This window comes from Artemia franciscana, chromosome 11, assembly GCF_032884065.1.
Source record: "Artemia franciscana chromosome 11, ASM3288406v1, whole genome shotgun sequence".
NCBI classification, from domain to species: Eukaryota; Metazoa; Arthropoda; class Branchiopoda; order Anostraca; family Artemiidae; genus Artemia; species Artemia franciscana.
The window spans coordinates 34,457,619-34,485,556 of NC_088873.1; the positions used below are offsets into that span (position 1 = coordinate 34,457,619).

General features: G+C 35.0%; 1 protein-coding gene and 1 long non-coding RNA gene across 3 annotated transcripts in view; one reads left to right on the forward strand and one right to left on the reverse strand.

The window, feature by feature from the left end:
* LOC136033126 (receptor-type tyrosine-protein phosphatase kappa-like) overlaps positions 1–27,938 on the reverse strand; it is a gene marked incomplete in the record, with an annotated part of 235,592 nt that overhangs the window by 51,660 nt on the left and 155,994 nt on the right. For both annotated transcript variants that reach the window (XM_065713757.1, XM_065713759.1), the window contains 1 exon segment: positions 7,683–7,818. In XM_065713757.1, coding sequence (XP_065569829.1) covers positions 7,683–7,818 — 136 coding nt within the window.
* Positions 1,278–17,598, forward strand: LOC136033129 (uncharacterized). The gene is made up of 3 exons (XR_010618864.1): positions 1,278–1,348; positions 4,862–5,130; positions 16,752–17,598. It is a non-coding gene; the product is annotated as an uncharacterized LOC136033129 (long non-coding RNA).

Genomic DNA, 27,938 nt, shown 5'->3' on the forward strand with positions numbered 1-27,938 from the left:
GTATTGGTTTCCAACGTGAACAAAGGGGTGCCGACATGTGGTCTAGACACTCATTGATTTTGAACAGCATTATGCAAGAGATTGTTGTTCTCATAGCGGGCAATGGACAGAGTTATTCCCTTTCTTCCCTGGGGGCCATAAACCCCGAATCCAAACGTGGAGAATCACAAGTCTAACTTTCGAGATAAACAGTGCAGCACGATTTTTTAAAAAGGATTTGGCTCGAACCTATTTGCAGGTAAGATTCTATGCATATTAAGGGATGGTCCCTCCTCTTCCTGTATAAAACAGGGTGAGAAATTACAGCTAGTATAATGCTGTATACAAATAGTTGAGAAAGGGGGCTATTTATACGTTAAATCCTTGATTTTTGAGGAGGATGGAGGAGGGCGTGATTACTATTCTCATATGAAAAATATGACTAACTCTAATTTAAGTAGCAAATGTTTATTTTGGGAAGGAGGGCAAGGGCCGGGCGCGAGTTAGGTGGTTCCAGAAAAACAATCGTTTTTTGTCATCTGCCATTTTATAGAAAATTTCGGGGTATAAAATTCAATTTGGAGGTTCTAACGAATTGAATTTTTGTGTAAAGAGCTATGTAAAAGTATCTTATCTTTATGCACTCTATTTAAGAATAAACAATAGGGATAGACTGGCCATAAAAATATTATTTGCGCAAGAAAATACGGATTTTTTTGCGGATGAAATGACTATTAGTGCTTCCTTCTAAATACTTGTCCAGTTGAAGTTTAATTATCATTTACACTTGATTAATTCCAATTATTTGGAGCACTCAGACAGGCATTAGCGCAAGAAGGTGCTCCTGCCCACTGATTTTTCTTAATTCTTCTTTTTTCACCATAGTTTACCAGTTTTTGAGAGGGATGATGCAATTTCAAGCCCCCCCCCCCGTGAAAAATTGCTACGGCTGTGCTTGCATTTGGTACTTCAAAAGAATATTTGTACAAAATTAAAATTTGGCACTGCAACAACTGTTAAATCACTCTCTTCTCTGTTTTCTTTTCAAACCAGTGCACTGGCTTCCTCAGCTCTCATAATATCAATCACAAATCACATTCAAATTCAAATCACATTCTTGCAACAAATCACAAATTCAAATCACATTCATACGCTTTTTCTTTCTCTCCATTCCTATTCACAAAGGCTACGGATTTGAACTTTAGTATCTTGCAAATGAAAATACAAAACTAAATCATTTTGTTTCTTTTTTAGGATAATCCCGAGCAAGAGATTACCCCGCAAAAAAGGGAGGGCATGCGATGTTGATGAAAGCAAATCTACCCTCCCTCCACAGAGCCATGATTTACGGCCTTCTCTCTCCTACAAGGTGAAAATGCAGAGAGTCTACTAAAACCTGCTTAAGGCGACAGTCGATAATACCAGCCCTTTCGTAAATGTAAATTATTTTAGACCCACAGATATATTTGGAACACTAACTACATGTTTTATTCGTAAAAAGTTTACCCAAGGGGTATGATCCTGCGATTGTAGAAAATCAAGGGAGTCTTAGATTGATGCTTTAGGGAGGAAGGAGAAGGGGGTTTGAGAAATCCCTACCCCCCTCCCCAAAGAAATAGGCTTTAATCATGTTTTAGCATTAAAAAATTAATGTCTTACGCAAGACAAGAGGGGGAAAAACTAATTAAATTTGTCTGGATAATAGGGTATCGAGGGGTTTTTGTTTTAGGGTCCAGGACTCCATTTGACGAAGGATTTGTTGGAGGATTTCATTTGCCAGGGTACAGCCCAATTGGAAAGCATTAATACCACTCCCCCGTAAGAGTCATGATGAAATTTCAAGGGGTCGGGGAGCCTTTTATCAAGCTTAATAAGAGGACTTGAAATGACTAAAAGAACTATAGATTAACAATAGCGTAGAGATCAGGGCTGGAGAAAGGGGGGGGGGGCGCTATCTCTCATATACAGAACAATTTCTGACCGTTAGACTTTCAATTAGTACTATGGTATTTCCTTTTCCAAATGGGAGCTCTAAGGAATAATTTCTGGTTGTTAAACTTTTAGCTAGTAGTATAGAATCTTTATGTTCAAAAGAGCATTCTTAAGCATAAGCGAGCAGTGTTCGAAAAATTTAAAGACTGATAATATATTCTATTATATGCAAATATATATTCTTGTTCAGGACAAAATCAAAAATGTTTCATAGGGGAAATAAGTTGTTATTATTTTTAGGTTCATCTAGCAATATTACCACCAACTTAACGGGCCAAAATCTCCACGATGTTTTGAATCACTAATTGAGATAGAAGAGGTCCCAGATGAATGTGAGGGGGAGGGAGGCTTTTTTAGGGGTGAATCCTAATTATTTAGCTCCCTTTATTTTTGATTTAGATACTTTCATATCCAATCTCAGTCTTGACAAGGACTATGAATGGGTGGAAGATCAACTAACACCCAGCGAGGTCAAGAAAGTGCAGGTAGACCAGGGAGTGAGCAGTCCCGACAGTAATAATCAGGAGGGGGAGCAGAACAAAGTGGAAGCTGTTCACACCTGTATTGCCTGAAGTTTACATGGCTAACTCCGCCTTAAGTGATGTTTTTAGAGCTAAATTTCTTTAAAGGAAAAGTCGGATGACTTGTACTGGCATTATAGACAAACAGATATGCAAACACTTCATCCACGCAAAACAATTTTGAGGGTGTGATTTGACACTGGGCAGGTTGCATTGTTAATAAAGTAGAAGTTATAATAAAAAAAAGTGGGCCTGTAGTATTATTTATGGAAAGTTTGGAATTCAACATCAAAATTAAAAAAGTAATTTTTTGAAAAGGTGGGATCGGGAAGAAAAATTTTGTAAAATGTAATGCATATCTAAAAGGTTGTAGAGGTTTATAACGCTTCTTACATTTATCGGACATTGCTTTGCAATTACATTCATTAGTTGAGTTTTAAGTGAGGGTAAGGAGTTTCGAGGTGAAAGCTATCATTGTCCAAAGTGTCTTTCTAGATTCCATAGAGAGTGAAAATTAAATCAGCACTTGAAGCACTCTGATCTTCAAGGGTACCAGTCTGTTGAGATTTTTGGAATGTTATTAAATTGAGAGGGAGAAGTAAATCCGGACATGTCCTATCTAAAGATAAGAGCGGGACCACAATTATTGATAAGGAAAGAGTAAAGAGAGACGGGCGGAATATTTTGAGGATTTGCTAAACCAAACAACAGTTGAAGGAAAAGATACAGAGGAAAATGAAAAAGTATGTGATACCTTGGACGTGAAGGAAGATCTATTTTGTAAGGAAGAAATAGTGACAGTATTATATGGATTAAAAAATAATACGGCTTCAGTTGCTGATAGTACGGGAAATGAGTTTCTTAAATACGGTGGCTCTGAGGTTAGAAGTAAGCTACTAAAGATTATGAATATGATTTTTGAAAAAGGGGACCTATCTATTGATTTTAGATATTTTCTTAGAGAATGATATAAACTTATTCAAAACATAGGAAAATAGTCCTTCTTAGAGAATTTTTAGAGATGCTGTCATAGAGAATGATATAAACTTGCTCAAAACATTAGAAATTAGTCCTTCTTAGGGAATTTTTGAAGATGATTTTCTTAAAAAATGATATGAACTTGTTCAAAACATAGGAAAATAGTCTCTCATAGAGAAATTTTAGAGATATTTTTTCAGGGAATGATATAAACTTGTTCAAAATCATAGGAAAATGGTCCTTCTTGGAAACTTTTTGAGATGATTTCATAAAGAATGATATAAACTTGCTCAAAATATAGAAGAATAGTCCTTCTTCGAGATTTTTTGGAAATGTTTTCTTAAAGAATGTTATAAACTCGTTCAAAACATATGAAAATATTCCTTCTGCGATAATTTTTAGGAATGTTTTCTTAAAAAGTCTTTATCTTAAAATGGTTAAACTTAAAAATATAACTTGATCTTAAAATTAATATCTTTATCTTATTAAGTCTATATTTACGTAAAATATGAGTTATTTTAGAGAGATTCTCAAAGAAGGACTATTTTCCTATGTTTTGAACAAGTTTATATCATTCTCTAAGAAAAGATATCTAAAATTTCTCTATGAAGGACTTTTCTCTTATGTTTTGAATAAGCTTATATCATTCTCTTAGAAAACATTTCTGAAAGTTTCTCTATGAAGGATTCTTTTTCTATATTTTGAACTAGTTTATAATATTCACTAAGAAAACATCACTCTTCACTAAGAGTATTTGCATAGTTTTGAACAAGTTTATGTCATTCTCTATGAAAACATCTAAAAAAATTCTCCTAGAAGGACTTTTTTCGTATGTTTTAAACAAGTTTATATTATTCTCCAAGAAAACATCTCTAAAAATTTTCTAAGAAGGACTATTTTCCTAAGTTTTGAACAACTTTATATCATTCTCTATTAACACATCTCTTAAATTCTCTAAGAAAGTCTACTTTCTTATGCTTGGAACAAGTTTGTTTCATTCTCTAAGAAAATGTCTTTAAAACTTCTCCAAAAAATCCAGCTCATCTCTCTCTGACTTTGGTAAAATATCCTGCTAACCCATCCCAGAATCAAGTAGACCCTCTATGAGCCCGGCAGCAGTACCTATGTCACTGAAATTTCTTTTTCTCGTCTCTCTGACTTTTCAATAGATACTCTCAACGTTGGAGTTTTTAGCGGGCTCTAAAAATAATGGAAATATTAGAAAATGATGTCAGAAAATATTTTTATTGAAATAATGGCATGTGGAATATCATCATAAAAATTAATAATTTGAATCCCTCTCATAAAACACTTCATTATATTTTCTCTTGGGATGTCACATAATCCATTTTTGGGTCATACACAATGTATTTTCACACAATACTTTTCAGAGTTTGCTGTGTGTCAGCCGTAGACTACCATGGAGTCAGCCACAAACACAATCTTGAAATCGATGGAACTTGGAGTGAAATTCGTGAGATTAGAACCGTGGAATCGAGGGATAGCAGTGGGGGATCTAAAACTGACACAACCGGAGTTGGATTTAGAACTGGGATTGGAACGGGCATAGTGGGAGCTGAAACATTATGAACCAGGTTGGAATCCAGCTGAATTGGAGGTGGAACTGCTGTAATGGACGGATGGGAGCAGAAGCAGGGAGGTGAAATTCAATATCACTTTATTAAAAAAAAAATCTAAAAAGTGTCGTAATGTGAAGGTCCGGTGAAAATGCTCACCGATTTGGACTTGTCTAGAAGAAATTTCAGTTTTAGGGGGCAACTCAATTGTAAAAATTTTCCTTGGGGGATTTTTTCCGCGGGATAAACTCTCCGGGGGGAATTTTCAGTGGGAGCAACTTTCTACTTAGGAGAGGGAGATTTTCGGGACAAATTTTCCATGGGGGGAGGATTTTCGGAAATATTTGAGAAATAATCAGAAGTTAGAGCCTTTTTCAACGACAGTGCGCTGAGAAAACTTTTAAGCCGAAATCATTTGCAAAAAGTTTTTCGGTGGGAATTTTCATTGAGAATGGAATTGTCTAGATAAGTTTTACTGGCGGAGGAGATGTACTTTACGTCGGAGGAACTTTCCATGGTGGGATTTATTGTGGGAGGAATGATTTTCCATGGAAGGGGAGCCAAATGTTAAAGCATTATTTAAGAAAACGTCAGAGATTAAATTTAAAAAAAAGTTTTTTTCAACTGAAAGTAAGGAGCCGTGTAAAAACTTAAAACGAACTAAAATTATTACTTATATAAGGGGGATTGCCCCCTCCTCAATACCTCGCTCTCAATGCTCAAGTTTGACTTTTTATCCCAATTCCTTAAGAACAAATCCAATGGCCGTTTTGGTTTAATGCCGTGTTCAAGGGGAATATTAGAACCCCTTGCATTAATTGTAGTATTTGGTATTTTAACTAAAACCGAAAAAAAAATAACAAAAAGCGCTTTTCCAGATAAGTAAATCGACATTAAAATTTAAAACGAGTAGAAACTATTCCATTGTTTGAGAGCTGTTCGGAAATATCTTGCTGAATGTGAGAACTGAGTGGGGGATTTGTTATATCCCAGTTTTTCTATACTTGTTTCTTTGACGAAGGCGTTCCCTCAACTCAAGTGCCTATTAAAGAGACAATTCTCTTTATCCTGCCAAAAAGTCTTCTTTGTAAAAAAAAAAGAAACAGCAGGCAACCAAATTAACAAATTAATTTAAATGAGCACATTTAGCAGGCCAATATGTCATAAATGGTCCCCATTTATGCAAAAAATATTAACCATAAATATTACCCAGTTGTTATAGTTTTGCCTAGAGTGACTCGGGAAAGTTTGCACACATACATCTAGTGTAATGCGTTATGCTAGATATTTCAGCTATAGAACGACAACCTAGAGACGAAGATCAGTTGAAGAAGTTTGAATCAACTGATCAGTTGATTCAAATTTTGATATTGTCATTTCTCGTCTTAGAAACTCAAAAGAGGCTCAATAAATTGAAAAATGAAAGGTCCTTTTTAAATAGTCAAAAGTGATTGGATGGCAACAAGCCCCCCACGCCCATCAATTCCCAAAACACGCCTCATCAAAACTTTGAGATAACTATTTTGTTCAACGTAGTTGAAAGATCTGGAAATTATGTCTTTGAGATATCTTTTAGCAGAAGATGTTTTAGCTATAGAACAAAAACCTAGAGACAAAGATCAGTTGAAAAAGTTTGCATACATTTATCTATCGTAATACATTATGCTAGATATTTTAGCTATAGAACGACAACCTAGAGGTGAAGATCAGTTGAAGAAGAAAGATCCATTACATTTGCAGACAGCGGGTTTCTTTTTTTTTCAAATGTAGATAATTATTTCTCTACATTTTTGTCCACGTCACGACCCTCGCACGAAAACTAAAATACGAAATAAAATTTGCTGTTAAGTTTCAATCCTCTTGGTTGATTCGCTTTCAGCGCGTTTAGCTGATTATAAGTAACACTGTCAACACACAACAAGAGTATGGTTAAATTTAATAATTTAATGTTTTAATGTTTGTAAATTAATGTTTTATAAGGAAGTTTATCTATAACAAATTTTATTCTGTTTTAGATTTCATATTATAGTACATAGTAATGAGCAACATTTGAATTCTTTTCTATTTTATCTCCATTCAGGCCCAAACTGTAGATTTTTCGTCATAAAATGGCGGAAATAAACACTTCGTGCCATCTCTTTTGTCATTCAAAAAGGGTCCTAAGATGTTTAAGTTTCCGTTCAAATGAGTTTGCTTTCGATGTTCTACGACCACCTATTCGTAACATCACCTATGGTGAAAAAAGTTGCAAATAAACAACCATCCTAGACCATTTTTGTTGGAAATCTTAGATTTTAGGGGTCTGAATTTTCATAATCGTAAAATATTGCAAAGTTTCTTGATTCATAAATTTTGATGGGTTTTTAATCTTTATGCATTTTACACGTATAGTATCAAAATTAAAATTGGCTTCTTTTTGTGCGCACACTTTCTCTTTCTTCTGCTTCTCCTTACAACCAATGTTTATTTTCAGATTTTCTATAAATGTATTGCCGAAATTCACAGACACTTTTATGATGCTAAGAATAGAACGACAGAATACTACACATACTAATGCTTATTATGCACTTTTTTGGGGTAATAAATGAACTATTATTATTATTGTTTTTATCAAATACAGCATACTTGAACTTACCATGCTTTCTACCAGATGGGGTCGGTGCCTTCTTACAACCTTAACAGCAGAAAATACATCAACTTCAGAGTGATGAACCACTTGTTCTATGCAAGCGTTTGCGGCACAATATACTCCACATCGAGATCTTCCGTCCCTAAAATAGTACAATGATAATGAGTAATATAATCATTGCAAAAAAAAAGCTGAACCAATAAAAAAATATAGCTCACAATCATAAAGCCAAATAAACCAAATAAAACCAAGAATTAAAAGAGTCTTAGCTTCATCATTCCAAAATGTTTATTGGCTTCTTTGTTTAGGTTTCTGTATTGTTATTTTTTCCTTCCGTTTCGCTGAGGACAGCTATTGGCCATATGGCCGAAATGTTCGCTTAATTTTTATTCTAATCATTATTCTTAGAAAAAGTCTTCGTTCCTCATAGATTTGTTTAACAGTTAATTGTACAGGCCTATAAACAATCATTTACCAAATAAGTATTGAATATAGGCTGCACGTATTGGCCTTATCTTGTTTAAATACAATAAAACCATGTTCTTAAATAGAGATAATGGCTAACCATAAAATAGCTTCCAAAAGTAAAGAAGCTTTAGAAACTGGCGTTAGGGACAAAATAAAAAAAATTTGTGGTTGGACTAACGCCATAAATTAAATCAGAGGTTAGAAATCTTTTCAATATAGAGGACGAAACCGCCTATTTTATAATTTTTTAAGGGGATTTGTAATTCTTCGTGCCCTTGCTTTATTTGTGTACTCATCAGGTACTATGTTGTAGTTTCACTGCATTCTCGCTGGTAAATAAAAAGAAGCAATTGTCCCAACAGAGTGAAATAAAAAATAGATAATGATGAATCCTACATTTTGACCGTACTTTCATAAACAAGCCTTTAGTAGAGATTAAATAAAAAAAATATTTTTTTTTAACTGAAAGTAAGGAGCGACATTAAAACTTGAAACGGACAGAAATGACTCCATATATGAAATGGGTTGTCCCCTCCTTAACGCCTCGCTCTTTACGCTAAGGTTTTTAATTGTTTTAAAAATTAGAATTGCGGCAAAGAGTCAAACTTTAGCGTAAAGAGCGAGGGATTGCGGAGGGGAAAATCCATTTCATATACGGAGTAAGTTCTGTTCGTTTTAAGTTTTAATGTCGCTCCTTACTTTCAATTAAAAAAAATAGTTTTTTTATGTTTAATTTCTGAACGTTTTTGAATTAATGCATGTTTGATTGTGGCTCTCCGCACATAAATTATTAAAATGAAATTTGCATATCAATTCTTTTTTAGGCCAAATGGCTTTCTCTAAATTTTGATCAGACAATTTTGAGAAGTAAGGGTTTGGGGAAAGGAGGCGTAATTGCCCTCCAATTTTCCGGTTACTTAAAAAGGCAACTAGAACTTTTAATTTTTAACGAACGTGTTTATTAGTAAAAAATATACGTAACTTAAGAATTAACTTACGTAACAAACTTTTATATTCTTATATTTTTATTATGTATATGAGGGGGGTTTTCCCCTTGTTAATACCTCGCTCTTAATACTAAATCTTAAGTTTTGTCCCAATTCTTTAAGAATGACTCCTGAATCAGAAAGGCCATTGAATAAATAGTTGAAATTACTAAAAATACTTTAGTATAAAGAACGAGGTATTTATCTCCTCCTAAATACCTCGCTCTTTATGCTAAAGTATTTTTAGAACCCCTCATATGCTTAATAATCTCTGTTCGTTTTAAGTTTTAATGCTACTCCTTACTTTCAATTGAAAAAACTTTTTCATGTTTATTTTTTCATTGTTTTTTTTTTATAGTAATGCTAGAAAATCATGCACCCTTTTCATTGAATTTTTCTTCCCCATGACATTTTCCTCCAAGGAAAGATCCTCCCACATAGCCCCCTCCCCTCAACCCAACCCCCCAAACCGAAAGAATCCCCCTGAAAACATCTGTACACTTCCCAATAACCATTACTGTATGTAAACACTGGTCAAGTTTGTAACTCTCAGCCCTTCCCCCAGGGACTGTGATGGATTAAGTCATCCCCAAAGACATAGTTATCATGGTTTTCGACTATGTGGAACAAAATGGCTATCTCAAAATTTTGATCCGTTGATTTTGGGAAAAACATGAGCGTGGGAGGGGGCCTAGGTGCCCTCCAATTTTTGGTCACTTAAAAAAGGCTCTAGAACTTTTCATTTTCATTAGAATGAGCCTTCTTGTGACATTATAGGACCACCTGGTGGATACGATGACCCCTGGGAAAAAGAAAAAAAAACAACAAATAAACACGCACCCGCGACCTGTCTTCTGGCAAAAAAAATACGAAATTCCACATTTTCGTAGATAGGAGCTTGAAACTTCGGCTATAGGGTTCTCTGATATGCTGAATGCGATGATGTGATCTGAATGCGATGACGATGATCGTTAAGATTCTATGACTTTTAAGGGGTATTTCCCCCTATTTTCCAAAATAAGGTAAATTTTCTCAGGCTCGTAACTTCTGATGACAAAGACTAAATTTGATGAAACTTATATATTTAAAATCAGCATGAAAATCCAATTCTTTTGATGTATCTTTTAGCATCAAAATTCCTATTTTTACAGTTTCGTTTACTATTGTGCCGGGTCGCTCCTTACTACAGTTCGTTACCACGAACTCTTTGATAATCCTAGCGTTGTTACATGCACGACCAGCAGAGAGTCCCCTCATAAATCGGAGTATAAACTTCCAATTAAGGAAGCTTGTTGCACCAAGTCGTCATGAGGAAATGAACATAAAACAGTCGTATCTTTTAGCATTTGCTTAACTTTTAGGAAGCCTCTACACCTCAACCAATTTTAAATGTTTTATTAATGCTAATAACAAGAGGTATCAAAAAATTGAATTTGACTAAAAATGCATCATCCCAATCCAAGCATATCTGAATATCTTTTACTCTGCATATAAATTTTCGTTTATGCGATTCCAGTTAATACTGATTTTCGAAACTGTTAGTTTGCTATTCTTCAAGCATTACTTCTAACAAAAATTAAATATATTAAAAAGTTTTTTTTTAACTAAAAGTTAAAAAAACTCCACAAGTACGATTTGGTAAATAGAATTTAGGACAATTAAAAGAATTTCGTATCGTAATTCTGTCCAATACCCAGATTCTGCCTATATAGATCAACCCCAAGCCCACAGCTCCCGAAAAATGTCTGCATACAAAGACTATACGTAAACAATGGGCAAATTTCATAGCTTACAGGCCTCTCCCCACAGACTGTGAAGACTATTTTACACCTAAAGGCATGGTTATTTGATCTTTTACCTATACTGAACAAATAGCTATCTCAAAATTTTGATCAGAAAACTTTGGAGAGAAAATAAGTGAAGGAGGGGACCAAATTGCCTTCCAATTATTTTAGTCTCTTAAAAAGGGCACTAGAACATTCAATTTTGATTTGAATGCACCCTCACCTGATCTTCTAGGACTATTATTTCAGTACGATCACACCTGGGAAAAAACAAAACAAATAAACACTCATCCGTGATCTGTCTTGTGGCAAAAATAGCAAATTTCTACTTTTTTGTATATAGAAGCTTGAGACTTCTACACTAAAGCTCTCTAGTACGCTAAATATCATGGTATGATATATATATATATATATATATATATATATATATATATATATATATATATATATATATATATATATATATATATATATATATATATATATATATATATATATATATATATATATATATATATATATATATATATATATATCTATATATATGTATATATATACTAGCTGTTGGGGTGGCGCTTCGTGCCACCCCAACACCCAGTTGGTGGGGGCGCTTCGCCTCACCCCCCCCCCCCAAGCCCCCCCGCGCGTAAGTGGTTACGCGCCATATTAGTTACGCGCCATTGTAGTTGTGTCCCTGTGTCCCACCTGTGAATATCTATATATATAAAAATAAGATGTCTGTGTGTCGAGTGACGTCATGTCATCAGGTCGTCATGTCGTCATTATGACGATGACGTCATTAAAGGTATTTAAGAAAATTGTTCAAAGACAAATTTTTAATTGTAAGAAGATCGTGGACGGAAAAATGTTTATTGTAAAATGACTGAAGAACCTACAATGGCAACAGCCAAGGAAGCTGCTCAAAGAGTCTATGCCAAAAAACTTGCGGCTGATAGAGAAAGTAAGAAAAGAAAGCGTGCCGAGGAAAAACTACAAAAAAAAACTAAAAATAAAATACTATAAAAACTAAAAAAGCTAAAAAACTAAAAAAAACTAAAAAACAGGTAAAAAACTAAAAACTAAAAAAGGTAAAAACTACAAAAAAAAACAAAAAAGAAAAAAAACAAAAACTAATAAAAAAACTAAGAAAACTAAAAACTGACAAAGAAATAAAAAAAAAGAAAAAACTGAAAATAAACGAGAAAAAGGAAACTAAAAACCGGGACACAGGGAATATAAATGACGACCGGGACACTCAAAGAGAAATTACAGACTGGGACACTGGGACACAAATAACGACCGGGATAATGGGAATATAAATGACGACCGCGACACAGGGACACAACTACAAGGGGGATGCCGGGGGCACAGTGAGATATATAAGTGACGATGGGGACACAGGGAATGTTCGATTAGCAATCACCATCAAAAAAGCTCAAGGGCAATCATTAGAATAATCAGGCATAGATCTGAATACGGATTGTTTTTCCCATGGACAATTTTATGTTGCATGTTCAAGAGTCGGTAAACTTGACAATCTATTTATATGCACAGACAATGGGACATCGAAGAATGTTGTATTTTCGCAAGTTTTACGTAGTTAAAAACATATATATATACTTATATGCGCGCGGGGGGCTGGGGGGGGGGCGTTTGCATGTGACGTAGTTATAAGTACATAAGGCTTTGTATATGCACAGACAATGGGAAAGCCAAGAATGTTGTATATTCGCAAGTTTTACGTAGTTCAAATCACATATATAAATCTATCTATATTCATAGGTGGTACACAGGGACACAACTACAATGGCGCGTAACAACTTACGCACTCGGGGGGGCTTGGGGGGTGGCGCGAAGTGCCCCCACCAACTAGGTATTGGGGTGGCATGAAGCGCCTCCCCAACAGCTAGTAGATATATATATATATATATATATATATATATATATATATATATATATATATATATATATATATATATATATATATATATATATATATATATATATATATAAATATATATATATATATATATATATATATATATATATATATATATATATATATATATATATATATATATATATATATATATATATATATATATATATATATATATATATATTTAACTACGTAAAACTTGCAAATATACAACATTCTTGGCTGTCCCATTGTCTGTGCATATACATAGATTGTCAGGTTTACCGACTCTTGAACATGCAACATATTGAACATGAACAGGCAATCATTATTCTAATGATTGCCCTTGAGCTTTGTTGATGGTGATTGCTAATCGAACATTCCCTGTGTCCCCGTCGTCATTTATATATCCCCCTGTGCCCCCCGGCGTCCGCGATGTAGTTGTTTCCCTGTGTCCCGGTCGTCATTTGTGTCCCGGTGTCCCATTCTGTGATTTCTCTTTGAGTGTCGCGGTCGTCATTTATATTCCCTGTTCCCCGGTGTCCCGGTCGCTTGTGTCCCGGTCGTCATTTTTGTTCCGATGTCACGGTCTGTAATTTCTCTTTGAGTGTCCCGGTCGTCATTTATATTCCCTGTGTCCCGGTCGTCATTTGTGTCCAGGTGCTTTATTGATGGTGATTGCTAATCGAACATTCCCTGTGTCCCGGTCGCTTTCTCTTTGAGTGTCCCGGTCGTCATTTATATTCCCTGTGTCCCGGTCGTCATTTGTGTCCCGATGTCTCGGTCTGTAATTTCGTCAGTCGAAAAACATGACATCAGTCGACACACAAACATGACGTCAGTCAACAGACACACACAAACAACTTATATATATATATATATATATATATATATATATATATATATATATGTTTTTAACTACGTAAAACTTGCGAATTTGCAACGTTCTTCGCTGTCCCATTGTCTGTGCATATAAATAGATTGACAATCGAACATTCCCTGTGTCCCGTTCGTCATTTATATATCTCACCGGTCCCCCCGGCGTCCCCGTTGTAGTTGTGCCCTGTTGTGTCCCTTGTGACGACAAACATGACGTCAGTCGACAAACAACTTCATGACGGCATAATGGTCAATCCTAATAATGACGTCAGTCGACAAACATGACTTCAGTCGACTCGAAAAACATGACGTCAGTCGACAGTCAACAAACATACATGACGTCAGTCAACACACAAACAACTTATTTTTATTTATATAGATAAACAACCCAAGTATTTGCTCAGTATTGTAAAACCTCACTTGTTAATAACTACACTGCCTGTAAAAATGCGTGAAAATAGAACCCTGTGTAAAAATGAGTCGGTGCAAAAACGATCAGAGTGCAAAAAGTGACAGATTCAGTAAAAGAAAACAAAAAAAAACAATCCTTTGATGACCACTACCATACTGTCTTACTGCCAAGCTTCAACACCCATTAATCGGCACGTTCTTTTTTAGGCATTGATGATAAACTGAAAATAGCAGTGTGTATTATTTGCTCAGATTCGGTAGTAAGACTATCAATAGATCATAATGGGTTACGAGAAAGTAGCAGTTGGGGTCGTAGATTCCTGCAACAATCTTCTTATTTTGTCTTATTTCTTCGAATTCGCCTAAGGTGTTTGCACCAAACAGACGGGTTTGGTTGATAAAGGATCCATTCAATTTACCACTTTCATATTTAGCTACTTTCTATTGCTAGAAATTTGGAATATATTAGTATGGCGGGGTCTTTCAATATCTTTTTGCCGAAATTTGAGACAAAAATCCATATACATCGACTACGTTACATCGATAAATCATTATAAAGATATTTCAATGATAACTTTTAATTTTTCTCAACACTTACTAAAGAGTCTCTTAAAAAAATTAATAAAATCTTGCACAGAAAGTCCTGGAATTTTTTTACGGATATCTCGTAAACGAAATTTTACAAACAAAATGAATTTTCAAGAATCGGCCCTTAAAATATCAAAAATGATCTTTGGAAGTCCCTAAATTTCAGTAGGTCAAATAAAAAATTAAAAAATTGGAGTAAAATCACAAGCCTGGCTTTCTAGGTTTCAAAATGCTGGATCTAAGTTCAAAGAAGAAATTTCGGTGCGCTGATTTAAAGTTGTACTTCGGGATACATGTATTGTAACTAGTTATTGCAACTATCCTCAATTAGAATGTCCAAGGCTTTTAATGCATTACCTTAATTACCTGTAGACTATTTACCTTCTTAATTATCCTCTTTGCAGTTCAGTTGTAAATAAGGTAGATTGCCTTAGAAATTGCTCACTTATTCTGTAGTTAGAGAGTAGTCAAAATTACATCTTTATCCAATTATGTTGAGAAAAAATTATTCCTCATAAAAGTAATTATATAGTTTTCTTTGTAGTAAAGGCAATTTTAGTTAAGCTATTATGTAATTTTGATCTAGTTTTTAAATACTAAAAACGTGAGCTATGATCAATTGTGAATAGATAATTGTTCTTCACTAATATTTCTGGCGTTTTTTTTTTTAAATTCCCCAGCTAGTACTGTCTACGAAAGAAAATTCAAAGAATGACCAAATTGATGTTTAGGAGAGGGGAGGGGGAACTACTTTCCAGTTTCAGAGGCTTTTATGAAATTTTTTGGCCTCGACCTTCTTATATTCCTGCATATATAATGCAGATGAAATTTTCAAATAAAATTTGAAAAGGGGTAAATTCACCCTTGCTTCTCAACCAGAGAAGCGTTTTTCTTTTTGTCGTAGTTCTATATAATAATTCTATATAAAATGTTTTATATAATAATCCTGTCGTAATTTCGTCGTAAAGTGTCGTAATTCATGCAATTTTACACGGCCTTTCAGTTTCAGATGCTGTAGTAAAATTTTTACGGCCAAATCCTCTAGTATTCTACTCCCCATAAAAATGAAGGGGAGTAACTTCATCTCCTATCCTTCCAGCCAGAGAAGTGTCATCATTTTGTTGAAATGTATATAATCTTCCATTTTCAGACGCTATAATGCAATTTTGTACTTTCGTGTATTTTTGGTTTTCTAGGGAGATATTTGTTGGGGGGGGGGGGGAATAATTCATTTGTATCCTTTTCGTTACTGTCATCAATCAAGTCATTCTTATATCACTTCGCGCTATAATAGCGACGAAGATCACATCGCCTTTCCATCACTAACACCAAAAACAAGAAGAATAATAGAGAATTTCTCAAGACAGTTAGAAACAAATTAGAATTAATTTTTTGGTCCTATGTCCAAGGGTCGTCCTCAGCAATACAAAAATATATAAGAAGAAAGAACTTACAATAGGATAAAATCAATAAAACTAAAATGAAAAGTTTCCAAAACAGTCCCAGCATATCCTTACCTCAGCAAAGTTCAACCAGGACTCTAGGTTGACTGATAGCCTATAATTTTAGGCTATTTATAAATTCATAAACTAAAAAAATGACCATTGTTTTTAGTTGACAGTGGAAACTTGCCATTTCATTGCTGGATTGCAATATTCCATGACAATTCCAAGTCCTTGACACTCAATGAATTATCACTTATATGACATTTTTCGAGCATTTACCTGCAAAGATATTCGTTTTCACCGGAATCGATCATTTAAGCATAATGAAAAATCCCACCTAGCGTTTTATCTTGTGACTCCTATAATCTGAGGGCAGAGTGGCACAATGTATCACCCCCCCCTAATAAAACCCTTCTGGCGAACCTTATCACACCTAAGGGGTTTTCAACATTTTTTCCCTTAAAAATAAATTTATAAACTAAAAAATGATCGTTGTTTTCATTTAAGCTTTTTGTGTGCTGATTTTTGTTCCTGAAACTTGTTGTATGTTGATTTTTATCTTCGTGAAATTAGTAAATTGATTTTCCTCTTCGCAGAACGGATTTTGTTCGTGGAGCTTATTGCATGCTGACACTGCTCATGGAACTTGTTGTATGCCGATTTTGTTTGTGGAACTTGATGCGTTCTGATTTTTTTTTGGTCGTAAAACTATTTGCATGTTGATTCTTTCTTCGTGTAACTTGTGCATGGATTTTTATTCTCGTGAAACTTCTTTGGTTTATGGAGCACGTCGCGTGCTGATTTTTCTTCGTGGAACTTGTTGCATGCTGATTTCTCTCTTCGTGAAACTGATTTTGTCAATGGAACTTATTGCATGTTGATTTTTTGTTCATGGAATTTGTTGCGTGCTTACTTTGGTTCATGAAACTTGTTGCATGTTGATTTTCCTCTTCGTTAAACTTGTACATTGAATTTTCTCATCACGAAACTGATTTTGTTCATGGAACTTGTTGGGTGGTGATTCCTTCTTACATTATACAAAACACTCCTTACAAAACAAAAAAAAAACAATTCTTAAAAAACTAAAAAGCATCCTAAAAGATCACAAATGATTTTAACAAAACAAAAACTTTATCACAAAAAATCAGAGATTGTTCCTACAAAATACAAAACGCTTGTTAAAAAAACAAAACATTTCTTACAAAGCAAAAACAACTTTCAAAAACAAAAATACATCCTAAGAAATTAAGATTTCTTCTTACATCATACAAAACACTTATTCAAAAACAAAAAAAAATATTTCTTAAAAAACAAGAATACATCCTAAGAATCAGAGATTGTTGTCACAAAATACAAACTACTTGTTACAAATCAAAAAATACTTCTTACAAAGCAAAAAAATAATTCTTGTAAAACAAAATTACTTCCTTAGGAAAGACAAATTCTTCTTACATCATACATATTACTTCTTACGAAAAAAAATTTATTACAAAACAAAAATACATCCTAAAACATCAGAGAATGAAATATTTACAAAAAATGAAATATTTATTAAAAAACAAAAAATACTTCTTACAAAGCAAAAAATAATTCTTACAAAAGAAAAAATGCATCCTAAAAAATCAAAAATTCTTATTACAAAGTATATATTACTTGTTACAAAATTAAACATACTTCTTACAATCAATAAATAATTCTCAGAAACAAAAATAAATCTTAAGAACTATTACAAATAAGAAATACTTTTTACGAAGAAAAGTAGATATTACAATACAAAAACACTTCCTAAAATTTCAGAGATTCTTCTTAAAGAATACAAAATACTTGTTACAAAACAAAAAATACTTGCTTACCTTGTAAGAAGTATTTTTTTTAATGAAGTATTTTGTATTTTGTAAGAAGAATATCTGATTTCATAGGAAGTATTTTTGTTTTGTAAGAACTATTTTTTGCTTTGTAAGAAGTATTTGTTGTTTTGCAACAAGTATTTTGTTTCTTGTATTAAAAATTCGTGATTTCTTAACATGTCTTTTTTTGTTTTGTAAAAATTATTTTTTGCTTTGTAAGAAGTACTTTTTGTTTTAAAAGATGCATTTTGTATTTTTTAAGAAGAATCTCTGATTTTTAGGATGTATATTTGTTTTGTAAGAATTTTTTTTTCTTAAGAAGTATTTTGTATTATGTAAGAAGAATCTATGATTTCTTAGGATTTATGTTTGTTTTGTAACAGTCATTTTTTGCTTGTAAGATGTACTTTTTGTTTTATAACAATTATTTGGCATTTTGCAAGAACAATCTCTGATTCCTTAGGATGTATTTTTTTTGTAAGAATTATTTTTTATTTCGGAAGAAGTATTTTGTATGATATAAGAAGAATTTATGATTTCTTAGGATATATTTTTGTTTTGTGAGAATTATTCTTGCTTTGTAAGAAGTATTTTTGTTCTGCAACAAGTATTTTGTAAGAACAATCCCTGATTTTTTGGGATGTATTTTGTATTTAGTAAGAGCCATTTGTTATTGTTTTGGATGTATTTTCGTTTTGTAAAATGTATTTTGTAAGAATAATTTGTGATTTCTTAGGATGTATTTTTGTTTTGTAAGAATTCTTTTTTTTTGTTTTGTAAGAAATATTTTGTGTAATGCAAGAAGAATTTTGTATTTTGTAGGAACAGTTTATGATTGTTTAGGATGTATAAAATAAGAAATACTTCTTATGAAAAAATAGTTATTACAACACAAAAGCCCTTTCTAATATTTCAGAGATTCTTCTTAATGAATCTATATATATATATATATAAATAAGTTGTCTGTGTGTCTGTGTGTCGAGTGACGTCATGTTTGTGTGTCGACTGACGTCATGTTTGTCAAATGATGAAATTACAGACCGGGACATCGGGACACAAATGACGACCGGGACACCAGGACATCTATATATATAAAAATAAGTTGTTTGTCTGTGTGTCTGTCTACTGACGTCATGTTTGTGTGTCGACTGACGTCATTTTTGTCGACTGACGTCATTATAAGGATTGAGCTGTATGTCGTCATGAAGTTGGTTGTCAAAATGACGTCATGTTTGTCGACTGACGAAATTACAGACCGGAACACCGGGACACAAATGACGACCGGGACACAGGGAATATAAATGACGACCGGAACATATCATATACCAATTCAAAAACGAATGTATTCAAGCCGAAGTAGCTGAGTTGGTAAAGCGTTATGTTCCAGGTCCGAGAGGTTCCAGGTTCGAACCTTGGCTTTAGCATTAATACAAAAGAAGAAAAAAAAACTAAAAAAGCTAAAAAACTAAAAAAAGGTAAAAAACTAAAAACAAAAAAAGAAAAAAAACTAAAAAAATTAAAAAAAGGTAAAAACTACAAAAAAAACTAAAAAGAAAAAAAACAAAAACTAATAAAAAAACTGAAAACTGAAAAAGAAAAAGAAAAACTAAAAAAAGGAAAAAAACTGGAATTTAAAGAACAAAAAGAAAACTAAAAACAGAGACACAGGGAATATAAATGACGACCAGGACACTCAAAGAGAAATTACAGACTGGGACACTGGGACACAAATAACGACCGGGAGATATAAATGACGACCGGGACACTCAAAGATAAATTACAGACCGGGACACCTGGACACAAATGACGACCGGGACACCGGGACACAGGGAAAATAAATGACGACTGGGACGCTCAAAGAGAAATTACAGACTGGGACACAAATGACGACCGGGATACTGGGAATATAAATGACGACCGGGACTCAGGGACACAACTACAAGGGGGATGCCGGGGGCTCAGGGGGATATATAAATGACGACGGGGACACAGGGAATGTTCGATTAGCAATCATCATCAACAAAGCTCAAGGGCAATCATTAAAATAATCAGGTATAGATCTGAATACGGATTGTTTTTCCCATGGACAATTTTATGTTGCATGTTCAAGAGTCGGTAAACCTGATATTTATATTTAAATGCACAGACAATGGGACATCGAAGAATGTTGTATATTCGCAAGTTTTACGTAGTTAAAAACATAACTAAAAAAGGTAAAAACTACAAAAAAAAAACTAAAAAGAAAATACTATATATTTATATATATATATATATATATATATATATATATATATATATATATATATATATATATATATATATATATATATATATATATATATATCTATATATATAAAAATAAGTTGTCTGTCTGTGGATGTGTGGATGGATGTGTCAGGTGACGTCATGTTTCGGCTGACGTCATGAAATTAGTTGCCGTCATTTTTGCTTTGAAGGTGACGTCATTCAAGTTATATAAGACATATGTTCGCCGTCATGTTTCGGCTGACGTCATGAAATTAGCTGCCATCATTTTTGCTTTGAAGGCATCATTTTTGCTTTGAAGGCGTGACGTCATTCAAGTTATATAAGACGGATGTTCGTGTAGAATTCTATTAATGCTTAAGTTTATAATGACTGATGAAGATGCTCAAAGAGTCTATGCCAGAAAACTTGCTGGTGATAGAGAAAGTCAGAAAAGAAAGCGTGCCGAGGAACTACCAGAGCAACGCGAAAGCAGACTTGCTGCTAAAAGAGAAAGTGAAAAAAGAAAGCATGCCGAGGAACTACCAGAGCAACGCAGAAGCAGACTTGCTGCTAAAAGAGAATGTGAAAAAAGAAAGCATGCCGAGGAACTACCAGAGCAACGCAGAAGCAGACTTGCTGCTAAAAGAGAATGTGAAAAAAGAAAGCATGCCGAGGAACTACCAGAGCAACGCGAAAGCAGACTTGCTGCTAAAAGAGAAAGTGAAAAAAGAAAGCATGCCGAGGAACTACCAGAGCAACGCAGAAGCAGACTTGCTGCTAAAAGAGAATGTGAAAAAAGAAGGCGGGCCGAGGAATTACAAGAACAGCAAGAAATCAGGCTTGCTGCTGATAGAGAAAGTAAGAAAAGAAAGCGTGCCGAGGAATCAGAGCAATCTGAAAGTTATCGCCTGGCATTCAGGTACAACCCAGTCGATGATTATAGCTTGAGTAGCTGTGTTCAAATCGGGACAATGTCTAAAATTTGTCCCTATTGCAAGGCCTTGAAATTCAATGGTGAAACAATGGGAATGTGTTGCGCCTCAGGAAAAGTTAAACTTCCTCTATTGGCTGCACCACCAGAGCCATTGAAGACTTTCCTTACTGGAACTACGTCAGAATCTAAGCGTTTTTTGTCAAAAATCAGACAATACAACTCATGTTTCCAAATGACGTCGTTTGGAGCCCAAATCGAAAATCCAGATCAATTTATGTCTACTTTCAAAGTAAAAGGGCAAATTTATCATAAAGCAGGGTCCCTTCTACCATTATTAGGCGAGAATCATAAATTTTTACAATTGTACTTCATCAGTGATAGAAATTCTGAATTGAATGCACGTTGCGAAATTTCTCCCAACGTTGAAAGGACAATCGTTTCCCAATTGCAACATCTTTTCCACGAAAATAATAATTTAGTGCGTCTGTTCAAAACAGCCATCGATTTGATGCCTACTGATACTCATAAAATTGTTATTTCCGCTGACAAAACGCCTCCTGGCCAACATGTGCGTAGATACAATGCTCCGACTATCGACGAAGTGGCAATCGTTATGGTCGGTGATCAGTTTTTACCTCGAGATATTATTCTACATAAGCGAAACGCCCAGTTGTTAAGAATTGCTGAAACTCATCGATGCTACGATGCCCTACAATATCCTATCATTTTTTGGGATGGAGCCGACGGCTATCACTTTAATATTAAATTGATGAATCCAGCCACTAACAAAGAAATGAATAAGAAATGCAGTGCAATGCATTATTATTCCTATAGACTAATGATTCGGCAGGATGAAGAAAATTATATTTTAAAATGCCGTGAATTGTTTCACCAATTTGTCGTGGATATGTATGCAAAAATTGAATCAGAACGTTTGCTATATATCCGCCTGAATCAGACCAAGCTCCGCTCTGAACAATACATTCATTTGCGAGATGCAGTTATAAATGACGGTAATACCACAAACGTTGGAAGATTAACAATTTTACCTTCGTCATATGCTGGCAGTCCACGTCATATGCATGAATATGCTCAAGATGCTATTGCGTATGTTCGTCTCTATGGTCGTCCAGATTTATTTATTACATTTACATGTAATCAATCTTGGGACGAGATACTGCAGCTTTTACTTCAAGGACAATCGGCGGTTCATAGGCATGACATTACGGCACGTGTCTTCCGGCAAAAGTTGAAATCACTGATAAACTACCTTGTAAAACATGAAGTGTTTGGGTCAGTGCGATGCTGGATGTACTCAGTGGAATGGCAAAAACGAGGTTTGCCACACGCACATATACTAATCTGGCTACATAAAAAAATTACTTCAAACGAAATTGATGATGTGATTTCCGCTGAAATACCTGATAAAAATGTCGATAAGGGGTTACATGATATTATTGTAAAAAATATGATACATGGACCTTGCGGTGCACTGAACGAAAATTCACCATGCATGGCCAAAGGAAGGTGCACAAAGCAATATCCTCGACTTTTAGTACCCACAACAATTACTGGCAATGATGGTTACCCACAATATAGAAGAAGATCTACTGAAGATGGCGGTAAAACAGCAATAATAAAGAAGCGTAACGGTACCACCATCGAAGTAGATAACCAGTGGGTTGTTCCATATTCCCCTTTATTATCCAAAACATTTAATGCACATATAAACGTTGAATGCTGTAACTCCGTAAAGGCAATAAAATATATATGTAAATACGTCAACAAAGGCAGTGACATGGCAGTTTTTGGCTTGCAGTCCGAAATCAAAGATTTCGATGAAATCGTAGAATATCAGGCTGGAAGATACATAAGCAGTAATGAAGCTGTTTGGCGAATTCTTTCATTTCCGATACATGAACGTAGTCCAGATGTTGTTCACTTAGCGGTACATTTACAGAATGGTCAACGTGTTTATTTCACGGAAACCAACGTGCAACAAAGAGTCCTGAATCCACCGGATACAACATTAACAGCTTTTTTTTCGCTTTGCAAAAATGATTCTTTTGCGAAAAAACTGCTGTATACTGAAGTGCCTTCGTATTACACGTGGAATACTAAAAATAAAGTATTTGAATGTCGAAAACAGGGTAAGTCAGTCGACGGCCAACCTACCATCTTCAAAGATACCACGATAGGAAGACTCTACACCGTTCACCCCAATCAACATGAATGCTTCTTTCTACGCCTGCTTTTGGTGAATGTACCCGGTCCGACATCCTTTGAGTATTTGAGGACTGTAAATGGTACTATACATGACACTTACCGTAGTGCATGCCAAGCTCTGAATTTATTGGAGAATGACCAACACTGGGATAACTGCATCAATGACGCGTGCGAAACGTCAACCCCAAGTCAAATTCGTGCATTGTTTGGCATCATTTTAACAACTTGCTCTCCATCAGCTCCTACAGAGTTATGGGAAAAATATAAGTCAAAAATGTCCGAAGATATACTTCATCGAAAACAGTTAGAGACGTCAGACATGACTTTTGATTTTACACCAGAAATTTATAACTACACTTTAGTTGTTATAGAAGATATTTGCATAAGTATGGCAAACAAACCTCTTCAGGGTTTGGGAATGCCTTCACCTAACCGTATCGCTGCTGTTTCGACATGTGTAGAATTGGATCGTGAACAAAGTTACAGTACGAGTGATCTATTGTCGTATGTACAAAATAACATTTCCAAGTTAACGTCGGAACAAAAAGACATTTATGATACGATAATGCATTGTGTCGATAACAACGTTGGAGAAATTTTCTTTTTGGATGCGCCAGGAGGTACTGGTAAAACGTTTGTGATAAAACTGATTCTGGCATCAATTCGATCTAAAAATGATATAGCGTTGGCAATTGCGTCGTCCGGAATAGCCGCAACATTGCTGCCTGGTGGAAGAACTGCTCATTCCGCTTTGAAATTGCCTCTGAACTTGCATTCTACAGAAACTCCCACGTGCAATATTTCCAAATCATCTGGGATGGGTAAAGTATTGCAGCAATGCAAACTTATTATTTGGGATGAGTGCACAATGGCACACAAAAAATCGCTCGAGGCTCTGGATCAATGCTTGAAAGATTTAAGAGGGAATTCGAAACCCTTTGGCAGCACATTAATATTGCTTGCAGGAGATTTCAGGCAAACATTACCTATAATACCTAGATCAACTCCTGCAGACGAAATGAATGCTTGCCTGAAAAATTCTAATTTATGGGCACACGTAAAAACATTAAAATTAACTACAAATATGCGTGTCCGATTGCAAAACGATGACTCTGGTCAAACATTTTCAGATCAATTGCTAGCAATGGGAAACGGAAAGCTCCCAGTAGACTCAATTTCAGGACGTATACAACTACCTGCTGATTTCTGTAATTTAGTGACGTCCAAAAATGAATTGATTGAAAATATATTTCCGAATATTCTAAAAAATTATAAAAATAATAAATGGCTAAGTGAAAGAGCGATTCTCGCACCCAAGAATATAGACGTCCACGAAATCAACAATATTGTTTTGACCAAGATTCAAGACCAGGCAGTCCTTTACAAGTCAGTCGACACAGTTTTGGAACCAAATGAAGCGGTTAATTATCCATCTGAATTTTTAAATTCCATAGATCTTTCAGGGTTTCCACCACACGTGCTACAACTAAAAATAGGCGTACCAATAATATTGTTACGTAACATAAACCCACCAAAGCTTTGCAATGGCACTCGACTTGCCGTAAAAAAAACAATGGAAAACCTAATAGAGGCCACAATCCTGACAGGGCCTTTTGAGGGTGAGGCTGTTCTTATTCCTCGCATTCCCATGATTCCAACAGATCTGCCTTTTCAATTTAAAAGATTGCAATTCCCAATTCGATTAGCATTTGCAATCACCATTAACAAAGCTCAAGGTCAATCATTAGAAAAATGTGGTATTGATCTTAATACTGATTGTTTTTCCCATGGACAATTGTACGTTGCATGTTCGAGGGTCGGTAAACCTGACAATCTATTTATATGCAGCGAGAATTGGACAGCGAAGAATGTTGTATATTCTCAAGTTTTACGAAGTTAGTTGTATTTCGGAACAGACTGTTGTATATTCACAAGTTTTACGTAGTTAATTTGTATTGTATCTATCTATCTATCTATCTATATAAAAACGAGTTGTGTGTATGCATGTTTGTTTGTTTGTAAAAAGAACGTTTGCATATGACGTCATTATTAGTACATACGGCTTTGTATATGGACAGACAATGGGAAAGCCAAGAATGTTGTATATTCGCAATTTTTACGTAGTTTGAAACACATATATAAATCTATCTATATTCACAGGTGGGACACAGGGACACAACTACAATGGCGCGTAACTAATATGGCGCGTAACTAATATGGCGCGTAACGACTTACGCGCGCGGGGGGGCTTGGGGGGGGCGCGAAGCGCCCCCACCAACTAGGTGTTGGGGTGGCGCGAAGCGCCACCCCAACAGCTAGTATATATATATATATATATATATATTCACAGGTGGGACACAGGGACACAACTACAAAGGTGCGTAACGACTTACGCGCGCGGAGGGCTTGGGGGGGAGCGAAGTGCCCCCACCAACTAGGTGTTGGGGGGGCGCGAAGCGCCACCCCAACAGCTAGTAGGGGATATAAATGACGACCGGGACACAAGGAATGTTCGATAAGCAGTCACGATAAACAAAGCACCGGGACACAAATGACGACCGGGACACAGGGAATATAAATAACAACCAGGACATAAGTAAACAAAAAAACTAAAAAAGCCAAAAAAAGGTAAAAACTACAAAAAAAAACTAAAAAGAAAAAAAACCCAAAAACTAATAAAAAAACTAAAAAAGCTAAAAAACTAAAAAAAACTAAAAAAGAAAAAAAAATAAAAAAGCAAAAAAAAAATGAAAAATAAAGGAGAAAAACAAAACTAAAAAAAATGAAAATAAAAATAAAAAAAACTAAAAAGGTAAAAACTACAAAAAAAACTAAAAAAAAAGAAAAAAACTAAAAAAACTAAAAAAAGTAAAAACCTAAAAAAACTAAAAAGAAAAAAAGGGGAAAAATACAAAAATTTATTTAATCATATACCAATTCAAAAGCGAATGTATATACAGACCGGGACACCGGGACACAAATTACGACCGGGACACAGGGAATATAAATCACGACCGGGACAAAGGGACACAACTACAACGGGGACGCCGGGGGGCACAGGGGGATATATAAATGACGACGGGGACACAGGGAATGTTCGATTAGCAATCACCATCAACAAAGCTCAAGGGCAATCATTAGAATCATGAGGTATAACTAATAAAAACTAAAAAAAAGGTAAAAAACTAAAAACGATATAAAGACCAACTCAAAAACGAATGTATATACAGACCGGGACACCGGGACACAAATGACGACCGGGACACAAGGAATATAAATGACGATCGGGACACTCAAAGAGAAATTATAGACTGGGACACCGGGACACAGGGAATATAAATGACGACCGGGACACAGGGACACAACTACAACGGGGAAGCAGGGGGGCACAGGAGGATATATAAATGACGACGGCGACACAGGGAATGGTCGATTAGCAATCACCATCAACAAAGCTCAAGGGCAATCATTAGAATCATGAGGTATAGATCTGAATACGGATTGTTTTCCCATGGACAATTATATGTTGCATGTTCAAGAGTCGGTAAACCTGACAATCTATTTATATGCACAGACAATGGGACAGCGAAGAATGTTGTATATCCGCAAGTTTTACGTAGTTAAAAACACATATATATATATATATATATATATATATATATATATATATATATATATACTAGCTGTTGGGGTGGCGCTTCGCGCCACCCCAACACCTAGTTGGTGGGGCGCTTCGTGCCCCCCCAAGCCCCCCCGCGCGCGTAAGTCGTTACGCGCCATATTAGTTACGCGCCATTGTAGTTGTGTCCCTGTGTCCCACCTGTGAATATAGATAGATTTATATATGTGTTTCAAACTTCATAAATATTGCGAATATACAACATTCTTGGCTTTCCCATTGTCTGTCCATATACAAAGCCGTATGTACTAATAATGACGTCATATGCAAATGCTCTTTTTACAAACAAACAAACATGCATACACACAACTCGTTTTTATATAGATAGATAGATAGATAGATACAATACAAATTAACTACGTAAAACTTGTGAATATACAACAGTCTTCGCTGTCCCATTGTCTGTGCGTATAAATAGATTGTCAGGTTTACCGACCCTCAAAGATGCAACATACAATTGTACATTGGTAAAGCAATCTGTATTAAGATCTATACCGCATTATTCTAGTGATTGCCCTTGAGCTTGTTGATGGTGGTTGCAAATGCTAATCGAATTGGGAATTGCAATCTTTTAAATTGAAAAAGCAGATCCGTTGGAATCATGGGAATGCGAGGAATAAGAACAGCCTCACCCTCATAAGGCCCTGTCAAGATTGTGGCCTCTATTAGGTTTTCTATTGTTTTTTTTTACGGCAAGTCGCGTGCCATTGCAAAGCTTTGGTGGGTTGATATTTCTTAAAAGTATTATTGGTACGCCTATTTTTAGTTGTAGCACGTGTGGTGGAAACCCTGAAGGATCTATAGAATTTAAAAATTCAGATGGATAATTAACCGCTTCATTTGGTTCCAA